The sequence below is a fragment of the Monopterus albus genome, unplaced genomic scaffold (genome assembly GCF_001952655.1).
Source record: "Monopterus albus unplaced genomic scaffold, M_albus_1.0 scaffold1.1, whole genome shotgun sequence".
Classification (NCBI taxonomy): domain Eukaryota; kingdom Metazoa; phylum Chordata; class Actinopteri; order Synbranchiformes; family Synbranchidae; genus Monopterus; species Monopterus albus.
In genome coordinates, this window is record NW_018127881.1 from 5340362 (window position 1) to 5352087 (window position 11726).

At 39.8% G+C, this 11726-nt stretch overlaps 2 protein-coding genes across 5 annotated transcripts in view; both read left to right on the forward strand.

The window, feature by feature from the left end:
• phtf1 (putative homeodomain transcription factor 1) overlaps positions 1-1149 on the forward strand; it is a 12774-nt gene extending 11625 nt beyond the window's left edge. For both annotated transcript variants that reach the window (XM_020590637.1, XM_020590552.1), the window contains one exon: positions 620-1149. In XM_020590637.1, the coding sequence (XP_020446293.1) occupies positions 620-640 (21 nt within the window). In that variant the 3' untranslated portion in view covers positions 641-1149. The remainder of the gene's footprint in view (positions 1-619) is intronic.
• A 97-nt stretch (positions 1150-1246) lies between these two features.
• Positions 1247-11726, forward strand: part of pfkfb2b (6-phosphofructo-2-kinase/fructose-2,6-biphosphatase 2b) — a 12670-nt gene continuing 2190 nt past the window's right edge. Inside the window, exons 1-16 of one of the 3 annotated variants that reach the window (XM_020590804.1) lie at positions 1247-1702; positions 2059-2202; positions 2705-2830; positions 3395-3491; positions 4807-4873; positions 5037-5111; positions 5899-5955; positions 6112-6236; positions 6488-6695; positions 6996-7142; positions 7788-7892; positions 8134-8263; positions 8375-8437; positions 8530-8594; positions 9340-9507; positions 10160-10182. In XM_020590804.1, coding sequence (XP_020446460.1) covers positions 2118-2202; positions 2705-2830; positions 3395-3491; positions 4807-4873; positions 5037-5111; positions 5899-5955; positions 6112-6236; positions 6488-6695; positions 6996-7142; positions 7788-7892; positions 8134-8263; positions 8375-8437; positions 8530-8594; positions 9340-9507; positions 10160-10182 — 1541 coding nt within the window. In that variant the 5' untranslated portion in view covers positions 1247-1702; positions 2059-2117. The remainder of the gene's footprint in view (positions 1703-2058; positions 2203-2704; positions 2831-3394; positions 3492-4806; positions 4874-5036; positions 5112-5898; positions 5956-6111; positions 6237-6487; positions 6696-6995; positions 7143-7787; positions 7893-8133; positions 8264-8374; positions 8438-8529; positions 8595-9339; positions 9508-10159; positions 10183-11726) is intronic. The other 2 variants (XM_020590973.1, XM_020590887.1) reach the window with 2 other exon arrangements.

An 11726-nucleotide genomic window follows, 5' to 3' on the forward strand; every position in this document is an offset into this window, starting at 1 on the left:
TGTGTAGGTATATTTAGATAATAGAGAAAGAAATGTGGAATTGCTGGTTCTTGTCATTTATTTATTTTTCCACGTGAATTTTTTTTTATAATTTATTTATGGGGCAGAGCGGATGTTACTAGAGACTTTGATGTTATACTCATGTTATGTTGTTGGCGCAATGTTACGAGGAAGCTGCTAATAAAGTTGCATACGAGTACACAGTGGATTCACGTTTATTATTATATTTACAATATGAACAATCTACGTACACACCAAAATCCCCCCCGGTAAAATTGTTGACCGGTCGGCAGTGATAAAAAGGTTGGGGACCACTGATTTAAACCACTTCTTTTTTCTTTTCTTTTTTTAGTACAGTCTCGCCCTTTGAGCTGCTGGTGTAATTTTGAACTTTGAAGCATCTTTATGGCAAGTGAAGCAAAGACCTCCTGGTTCTACTGCACATAAATGAGGCTGACACTGATCAGAACTTAGTGCAAGAAAGGGAATAAGTGTATTTCCCAAAATGTTGAAATGTTCCTCAAACCAGATAGGCTGCATTCTGATGCCTGAATATGTCTTTGTGTTGTCCTGTGACCTTCCTCTTATTAAAGTTGTATCTCTTCTGCTTATTTTCCAGCTGTGGAAAATCAAATCTTAATGTGAAACCAGCAAACCACTAACATTCGCACAGTGGGGACCAGAAACTCCTTTTGTTGACTGCAAAGAGCCTGCTCTCTACAAAAAGTGTGCAGACCTACTGTCAATATATTCCTTGCTTGTGCCTTCCAAATGAAACTTTGTGGTCACACATTTCATCATTCATTCACAAGCCTGAGATGCTCCGACAGTCACTCACACAGCGTTACTGACTGCTTAGCTGATGTGGTAACACAGTTTCCATTAGCCACATCACTAACCCAGTGCCTAACTTTTTACCCTTGAATGTTCCTCAGCATGTGAATAAATATTGTGATAATTTCACGTCTGGCATTGTCAGACTTCTTCAGATTTCCAGATGTCTTGTACAGTGAAATGTAAATGAGATAATTGCAGATAATGTAAACAGTTTCTTTAGTCTTACCCACTGATGATTCTCCTCACTTTATCAGTACAGTTAACTGTAGAAAAAATAGGTGTGCTGTCTAAAGCCAGTAAACCAAAAAAAAACAAAAACAAACATACAACTCTACTTTGATTTCAACGTTTTTTTTTATTATTTAAAGGGGAAATAAAATTATGTTGGCTTTATTTATTTGGGGCTTTGCTTTTTCTGTTAAACCCGAGGTACCTGTAAATTGTGACAGGCCACTATCTACATTTTGTATTGAGGACCACTGTTGAATATGAAGTTGAATAAAATGTTTTGCATCCGTGGATGTTTGCATCTTTTTTTTAAGGCGCGCGCTCCACCAGCGCAGCCTCGTTCTCACGCGGCGGCGCCCTCGTGCTTCTCTTCTCAGGGCTTTTGATAGTGGTAGTGACGTATGCTGCCGTATCTCATATCAGCGTTACGGTGGAACAAACAATACGTGGAGGCACACGTCCAAGCTAGGAAGGACACCGGCCGGGAGAGGAGCCACCACAACCCCAAGGACAGATCGACCAGACTGGCGTGTACGACCGCAGCGGCGGGCGCCAACGGTCGGTCCTCCGGTTCCGGTTTCGACACCACACGGGCATTTCTGACTGGCACGACTCATCATATTAACCTGACGACCAGGTAAAAAATTAAAAAAGGGAGAACATGCTGTCTCATGTGGATTAGGTTGGAGGTGAAATGGGATATTAATGTTCTTAAGCTTATTAGATTTATTGTCGCATGAGCCACCAGAGGAAATCACTGCCTTGCTCCCTGGAGGCTTTGTAAATATCGTTTAGCCAAGTAGATTTTTCCTTTAACAGAGGATGTGGCAGAGCCTCATGTCCTCTGGTTCTGGTTGTCTGCCAGGGATACACGAAGTCAGACCCATAACGCGTTTTTAGAAAATCTATAGATTTGTGTGCATGATTCTGCTTTTCTACTGTTGGTAGGGCACGGATATAACAAATTACATGAATGTCTGATTGCCGTTTTAGACCACCCTGGACAATGCCCCTGTGAGACACAACTGACTGAGCTCTAACAAGATTTCAACATGTCAAACACTCAAAGAGACAACGGCTCTGCAACCTCAGCAGAGGCCAAGAAAACAGACCCAAGGATGAATGAGAAGAAATGCTGTAAGTCCAGTCCAGGTTTCCCACACTTAGCTATGACCAAGCTCTTTTGCATGGCTGCTTAAATTAAATTTGTTCAAGGTGCACTTGTAATATAAGACTCTGTGTTCACTCTATACTGAATTCACAAATTGTTTCTTAAATCAGTTACAGCTCCTTCACTGACTCCAGTATTAAAAAAAACAACCTAATTATGAGCAGTGATATAGAAATACTCTGTTCTGTAGCTCTACAAATTTCTTCAAGTGCTGCTAATTGTGTCTATATATTTTGCCCTGTATGCACTTGACCTATTTCTTATTTGGTCTTAATCCATGACACACTTTTAATGGAGTTGTTCATTGGTAATGCTGAACTGCAGCCTGACTTTCCAAGACGTAGCAAAGCACCTACTTTTTTGTTATATCTTGTAATGCAGGTGATTAACATTGGAGGGTCACACATTATTTACATAAAGGGTTTAGGACTTTTACTTATGTGTATTGTGTATGTGTCTCCTGTGCAGCGTGGGCTTCCTATATGACAAATTCTCCAACAGTGATCGTAATGATCGGCCTGCCTGCAAGAGGGAAGACCTACATGTCAAAGAAACTCACCCGTTACCTCAACTGGATAGGAGTTCCAACCAAAGGTAGTGCGTGACCTTACAAATATGAGTCTGTTTTCCTTTTCATTATCTATCAGTTTATCCATCTTGGGTCCTATATTGGACTTTTTAAAAAAAGTATAGCTTTATGTGGTGTGCTGTAGTATCTTATGTAGCAGTTTTAAATCAATATTTCAAATCAGGTTCTATCTCAAGGTCATTCAAACCACCTTATTGATATCTGGAGGAGAATTTGAAGTTGTTATACAGTAGTTAGGAGTTTACCCCGTCACAAATAAAAGTCTGCCATAAAATTGTATCACCAGTTGGCTGAGGGTCATGAAATTGCAGTTTTAAGGTTGCTAACGTGTTGCTTGCAAGTGAAACTGATTTTTTTTTTCTTCGGTATTCTGAATGTTCTGTGTGCTGTTGTGTACAGTAACCACCTCTCACTCCACATATTTAAATTTACTGTATGTCAGACTATCTTAAAACAGGAGATTGCATTTAATATCAGTTCTGTTATAACAGGTGATATTGCTTAACTACATAATTTATGACTTCAGTCAAGCAAGGGCAGAGTGTTAAGGTTGTCTCTTGATTTTGCAGTGTTTAACTTGGGCGTGTACCGCAGAGAGGCTGTCAAAGCTTACAAGTCATATGACTTCTTCCGCCATGACAACGAAGAAGCCATGAAGATAAGGAAGTAAGTTCCACTTTTTAAAATGGGCTCTATGTATTATGTGCGCTGCAGCATCTGTGCTGTGTGGGTGTCATATTTCTCAGTGTGTTTGGTGTTCTGCTGCCTCCACTGCTGCAACAGTGATTAAGCTGTTTTTGGGCCAACAGTCAGTATTCAGGAGGGGCCAGTACAGTGTTTAGACCACCTCGAACTGACGCTGATCTTTAATTTAATGTGCAAAGACAGGCTCATCACACATGACTACAAATATTCTCACTACATCTTTGTATTTATGTGGTTATATTCAGTTAAACTGTAATTCTATGCTGAGTTCACCAAAAAATGAAGAAAGGATCAAAACATCTCTTTCCCCCTTGGCCTCACTTACTTGCAGTAATTGAAATGAGATTTATAGTGCATGGCTGTCATAATGTTGATCTGGATTTCAAGCAGGCTGCTGGTGCTGTCAGTCTGGAGCTGACACAAGCCATCCGGGGTGTTACATGGATATCAGACCTGGGTCAAACAGCAGCTGTAAATAATTCAGAGAGTTGCAGAGGTTTAGAGGAATAATTAAGCATTTTGTGAAAGTACACCTTTCTGCTTTCTTGTCAAGAGTGAAATGAGGAGTTGTATGAAGCTACACCCAGCAGCTGGTAACCTAAGCCTGGCAATCCGAGTATAAACAGGAGGAAACCGCTAACCTGGTTCTGTCTGAAAGTAGCAAAAATTCAGCTACCGGCACCTGTAAAGTCCAATATCTAAAACATTATATTTTGTTTTTTTACTGTATAGAAAACCAAAGTGTACAAACTCCAGAGCTAGCTGTTTCCCACTGTTTTTAGTCTGTATGCTAAGCTAAGATAGCTGTCTGCTGGCTTAGCTTCGTATTTATCAGATATGTGAGTGGTATTGATCTTGTCATTTATCTCGCAGCAAGGAAACTAATTTGTTTAATTTGCCAAAATGTTGAACCAACCCTTAAACTCAACATGGAAATTTAGATTTGGGACAATGTAACGCTTTCCTCTTCACAAAACCCCACCCATCTGTTCTCCATGTAGACCAAAACAACCAAAAACTGTCCACAGTGACTCTGTGATATTAGAGAGTGCCAAGTTTGTGGAAAAACATATTGAATATCTATTTTACAATGCATTTTACACAACAGTGCTACAAATAAGACAGTAGCCAGTTCAGTCCATGAACATTTGCAGAAGCAACTGATAATTGAATACTAGAAAAGCACAAACAGTCTTATCAACAATATTATACTGGTGATGCAATGTAAACTTTAATGGATTAAATTTTTGCCTTGTTTCCTCTCTCTCTCCTGCAGGCAATGCGCTCTGGTAGCTCTGCATGATGTGAAGTCGTACCTGACGGAGGAGGAAGGTCAGATCGCGGTGAGTTCTTTCTGCCTTTCTCTACATCTGTGCCTCTTTGCTTGTTTTGTCAATGTTGACTCGTAACCAAAAGCCTTAAATTACACACCATCAAACATTTTACCAGAGAAGATCTACAATGTAGATAGAAATATTTTATCTTCCTTTGTGTCACTTTTGTCAGGTTTTTGATGCAACAAACACAACAAGAGAACGGAGAGACCTTATCCAAGCTTTTGTGAAAGAGAATGCATTCAAGGTATGGTTGCCAAAATGTATATTTTTAAGTTATCTGTCCCCTTTTGGTTGTTGGTGGAAATTAGATACATTTTTAAACATACAGCTTTTGAATCGAGCATTATCTTGCACATACACTGAGACTCTAAATGTCAATGATAGGTAACCTTTGCCACAAGTGGTAAATCCAAGATAACTGCTCATTAAATTGGCCTTCATTTTCCAGGATGAACTTGAGATAACTGCTTTAAATACATTATCGTGTGTATCTGCGACGAACAGAAAAGGAGTCATAAAGTCATGCATGCTCGGCACAATTCATTCTCTCAGTTCTCTCCTTGTACTCCGGCTTCCTCCCACAATCCAAAGACAAGCAGCTTAGGTTGACTGGACACTCTAAACTGCCCATAGGAGTGACTGTGAGTGTGTGTGGTTGTTTGTCTACATGTCAGCCCTGTGATAGACTGGTGAGTCCAGGCTGGCCACCGCCTCGCACCCAATGTCAGCTAGGATTAGCTCCCAACCCCTGAGACCCTTTTCAGGAATAAGCGGTATAGATAATAGATAGACAGATGGATGAGGAAGAAAATGCACTCAACATGTTTGTTGGATGTCAAGGATGTATGTACAGAATTGTTTGTTTTTTTTGTGAAAAATAGGAAATATGAACATACTACAAGGAAACTCTACAGGACACCTTTGTTCTCTGACTTATAAACTGTGTAATGGAGTGTCATGGACATGACTCAGTGGACAGTTTCAAAAAGATTTGGCGTATGTTGATTTCTGAGCTGCTCTTTTTCCAACAGGTGTTTTTTGTGGAGTCCGTGTGTGATGACCCAGATGTCATTGCTGCCAATATTCTGGTATGATATTATGTCATCTACAGGACTTTTAGGTTTGACTGTGATTTCTTGACTGGGTCAAACTCATAATCTATTAATATTCACTCCACCAACAGTGTTATGTAAGAACTAAACTGGCTTCTCACAGTGTTTAAATGTTTTCAATACCTGTAACAGGAAGTGAAAGTGTCCAGTCCAGACTACCCTGAGAGACACAGAGAGAGAGTAATGGATGACTTCCTTAAACGAATTGAATGCTACAAGGTTACTTACCAACCGCTGGATCCTGATGATTACGACAAGTAAGAATTCATCAATTCTTACAGTTCGTTTTTATGTAAATAGCTCATTACCACTTTTAAAATATATTTTTTACTACTAATACTACTGGGTCACTCATGTGAAGCTTACTTTAGGAGGTTTTTAACCAAGCAGTAAACCTGTTGCATACTCTTATTTTAGGTGATTGCACGTTGCAATTCAGAAAATAAACACTAGGTGGTGACATTAAACAAACATTTGAGTCAACGACCTGATTCATTGGCACCTGCAGGGAGCTGTCTTTTATCAAAGTGATGAATGTGGGTCGGCGTTTTCTGGTGAACCGAGTGCAGGACTACATCCAGAGTAAGATTGTTTACTACCTCATGAACATCCATGTGCACTCTCACTCCATCTACCTGTGTCGGCACGGAGAGAGCAACCACAATGTTGAAGGCCGCATTGGAGGAGACTCTGAACTTTCTCCTCAAGGGAAACAGGTGTGATTACCCAGCTTCTTATTCATAATCCTCATTTTGTGAACCGCAAAGCCAACATCTTCTCTCAACCCAATGATAGGCCTCTCTCGAGGAGATAGATTAGATGGATAAGGTGTACTTAACTTTAATATTATGAACATCTGATTCATATGTAATTGTCTCCATGTCACATTTTCCTGACTCTATCCACTGAACCATTATCTGTGAAGCTGAAATACCATTAAAATAAAGAATTAATGATTGATAGATGAGGAATAGATAGATGATTGCAAACTTCTCTCTGTCTCTCTCACATCATAGTTTGCCCATGCCCTGCGAGATTTCATTGAGGAGCACAAACTGTCTGATTTGAAGGTGTGGACGAGCCAGCTGAGAAGGACCATCCAGACAGCGGAGGAGCTGGGGGTGCCCTACGAACAGTGGAAGATACTCAACGAGATTGATGCTGTCAGTACCCTGTCATCTAACCTCCCATGTTTTACAATTATAACAATCATTACAGTTTCATAGAGCTCTGGTTTAGAAGGACAGAAATTATATTTTGGATGTTTTTCTGAGATACCTGACACTGAGTAATACAATACACAGATAGACTTATATTTGCTCCTTTTTAAGCATGAAACAACATCCTGCAGAGGAAAACAAAGGTCTCAAGAGAACCAGTATTTCACAAGATACTGTGCACAAAAAAGAAAATGTTCTTCAGGCATTTATGGTGGAGTCTATAAGAAAAACAGTTATTTTTATTATTTCCACCTTGGTGAAGACTCTGTGAGGCTGAAAGTGGTTAGTAATTGAACTACAAATGTTTTTTTAATTGAACTCTTCTCCTTGCTCTCCCTATTAGCACCACAGGAACATTTTCTTGTGTGTAACCTTAAGGTTCCCTGGACTAACTACCCTGTGAGATTTTGCCTCTGTAAGCTTTTAAACAAGAGGACATATGCAAATTCTACATTCATGTTCTCTTGATAGTGACGTTAAAATGATGTGGAATTGAAACATTTCTTTTTATATTTGCAGTGAAAGGGCTTCTGTTGATCCTACTTGGACCTTTGACATGAGAACAAATATTTTGCTATGCTTTCCCAGGGTGTGTGTGAGGAGATGACCTATGAGATGATCCAGAAGACGTTCCCAGAGGAATTTGCTTTGAGAGACAAGGACAAGTACCACTATCGCTACCCAGGAGGAGAAGTAACCTGGCACCCTTCCTCCATCCTATAGTTTTGCACAGCTACTTCTGTGTTAATCAGGGCTCTAGTCAGACTAAAACAGTGGATCCATTTCATTTAATCACTTTTCTTTGTTCACTGTTATTTTGCTGATTCCTATTATAAGTTGTTTAAAGTTCATAGGTAACTAAATGTATTTTTAAACATGGTCATCCATATTTACACTAAACTTTTTTTTGGGGGTTGGGGGGGCGACTCACTAGTCCTACCAGGATCTCGTTCAGCGATTGGAGCCGGTTATCATGGAGTTGGAGGGACAGGGTAATGTGCTGGTCATCTGCCACCAGGCTGTGATGCGCTGTCTGCTAGCTTACTTCTTGGACAAAAGTGCAGGTAGAAATACACAAGAAATGCGTTTCAGTATACACAGCATGAGGCTATGATTACTGTGCTCATACATGCAGAAGCTAAAAACTGGTTTGTGGCTTTTTCGTCTTTCCACAGAAGATCTCCCATACATGAAATGTCCACTGCACACAGTGCTCAAACTTACCCCTGTCGCATACGGTAGGTCCTTATCTTAGATTATGATTGAAACTTTGCCATGGCTAATTTCTGCTCATTGTGTCATTTAAATGTATTCTGTCTTTTTCTTCTAGGCTGTAAAGTGGAAATGTTTTATCTTAATGTGGAGGCTGTCAACACACATAGAGACCGGCCTCTTGTAAGTTCCTCAAAATCGGGCTGGCAAAGAGACACTGCTGCATAATTGTGCATTCAGTATTGTTGAATTAAAGCCCCAGATATGATCATATGTGTAAAATGTTTGTGTATTAATTACTTAAAAAGAAATAATTCAAACTTAATCAGCAAATCTCGTTGTGAAGGTCTAATTGGTTTTTGTTTGTTGTGTGTGCTAGTTCAATGCGGCTGCGATGCAGTCACATAGCCCGGCTTCCTGGACCCCCTTTTTAGTATCCCTGTTCCACATTGTTTGTTTTGCTCAAATGAATCAGCCTGGTTTGAGCTGACTTAATGAATTTTAAATTATTTGTTTTACCTTGATTGAAGCCATGGCTGGTCGTGCTACTTTGCTTGGCTGATTTGATCATTACCATTGCTTTGGTTGCATTCTGATAGTGTGCTCATGCTGTGTGTGAAATGTATGAAAACTGCTATATTTGAGCTTTTGATTCCACTTTGAATTTTTGTTTGTAAGCTTTACTCCCCTAATTGAATAAGGTGTTCATCTGTCTGTGTGATCAGGGTCGTAAAGATACTCTTCAGTGAGTCATTCATTGATTAACATGGCTGAAATATTCCATCACTTAAAACAGCTTCACTTTTCTTACCTGTTACTGTGGAGAATGATGGTTATAATGCTTGGCTGCTTGGTCGGGTGTCCCCAGGTGTTGTGTGTTCCTCAGATCTTTTTCCTTTAATACTTGCGGTATTTCATCTCCTACCAGGGTAAAATCCCGAGGGACTCTGATCTCATACATCGGCGGAATAGTTACACTCCCTTGTCCAGTCACGACCAAGTCAAGCGTCCCAGGCTCTACAGTGCGGGCAACCAGCCCTGGCTACCGCTCGCCCCCACCCCAACAGCTCTGATGCCAGAGGGACGGCCAAGTCAAGTTAGTGCCAGAGTTACAGGCTCCCCTTATAAATCAGTGTCCGTCAACTGCAGTCACCTCCCACCCCTGTTGTAACCAACCCTGTGTTTGGCACTCCCTCACCTCAGTTTTGGACCCTCTCGATGATTTAGTGTCTTTGTTGAAACTGATGTACATGGAGCCCATTTCTCTATCTACCTTTCTCTCTCGGGGCATGTTTTGCATCTTGGACAGGTTGCTCTCTCCTTTTAATGTTGTGGCTGTGGGGTGTTTGTCTTGCATAATCTTTGCTTCATAACTGGGCTGTCTCCAGCTTGGATATGCAGAACAGCATGTCTGCTCTTTGCTGAGGAAAGCTCTTCATGAGTTTGCCACACAGACATCAAAAACATCTCTTTTGTTATATAGCACATATAGCACACATTATAATCAGCACATAACTATTAATTTAATAAAGTTAAAGCCAGAAAACGTTTAGTAAAACATAACACAGTGATCCTTGTTACAAACATTGTGAAAGGCGCTTTTAGAAAAAGTGGTAACATTTTGAAAATCAGATTCATATTAGTATGTGTTGTGTATTTGTTGGCCATGCCTTGTGGGTACTGTGCTGCAGCCCTTCTCCACATCTCTATCTGCTCTCTCTTTTTCTACTTTCTCCAACTGTCTTTAGCCCCGGATAGGAAGCAGTTGTCTGTGAGTATTTTTGGTGACTTGATACATGTAGCCAAGCCTTCATTTTCTTTCCCATAATTCAGCTTATATCACTGTAACTCATATCAATCTGTGTTCTCACAGTGGTGTATTTTTATGGTTTTGAGTTTTTGGGTTTCACTAACATCCCATCACCTTTGCACAGTGAAAGCGGTCGGTTTTGTTTCATCTCAGTGGCCTTAACAAGAACGCTGTCAGATATTCATTCTTTCATAGATAAATGAACAGTAAAACTATCTGATTGCAGCATTTGTTAGACACCTCGATATACAGTGGGTACGGAAAGTATTCAGACCCCCTTAAATTTTTCATGCTTTGTTATATTGCAGCCATATGCTAAAATCATTTAAGTTCATTTTTTTCCTCATTAATGTACACACAGCACCCCATATTGACAGAAAAACACAGAATTTTTGACATTTTTGCAGATTTATTAAAAAAGAAAAACTGAAATATCACATGGTCATAAGTATTCAGACCCTTTGCTCAGTATTTAGTAGAAGCACCCTTTTGAGCTAATACAGCCATGAGTCTTTTTAGGAATGATGCAACAAGTTTTTCACACCTGCATTTGGGGATCCTCTGCCATTCCTCCTTGCAGATCCTCTCCAGTTCTGTCAGGTTGGATGGTAAACGTTGGTGAGCAGCCATTTTCAGGTCTCTTGCTTCAGTGGCATTTTGGTCTGTTTCACCCAGATAGATGAGTCGGTGTGAAAATGTGGGAAAGATGGTCAAAAATGTGATTTAATGTGCTTCTCTTAAAAGCAGTTGTAGGTTTGGTGGTTGAATAAAAATGGGAAGGAGAAAGCTGTGTGACCACACAAAGCAGTTTTGAGTTTTGAGATTCAGTAAATTTGCCACTTCCCCTTTTTTTAACTGTCTTCTTTTTTATGTGGTGTCAAATCTGTGAAAAAGAAAACATTTGTTTGTACATGACCCGGTTGTACTTTTCCTCAGATGCCTGGTAATATCTAACATCTTCAGAATGAATCTAAATGGTAAATCATAATAATGTGGTTTATGATGACATATGAGTGCACTTTTCAAAGTACTCTACATCAGGATATTTCATTCTGACTGACAAGATGTACTTAACATGTACTTACCAAACAAACAAAAACACTATCTTTATAATAATGACCCTCATCAGTCAAATTAAATATTCTTCATATTTTATATTAGAAAACCAGACAGGAAAATGTTGTTTTTACTGCGCCAACCAAACCAGTGCTTTCAGATGAAGACTTTTAAAGTGTAGGTGAAAACTAAAAATCGACAGTATGAATCTTTCATCACAGGAACTCACAGGAATTGCACATTAAATAGTTTATTATTGAAAGAAAAGTGGATGAATAAATCAATTATAAAACAAACACAAGTGAGAATACATGGAGGACTGCAGACTTAATCTAAACGATATCCGGGACTCACCGCTCAGCAGGGAGGGATTTCATTCATGAAGTGCTGGAGGAAGAAATGGGAGGATGTCTGACCTTCGCTCCCATACTTATGTCTGTGACAGGAGG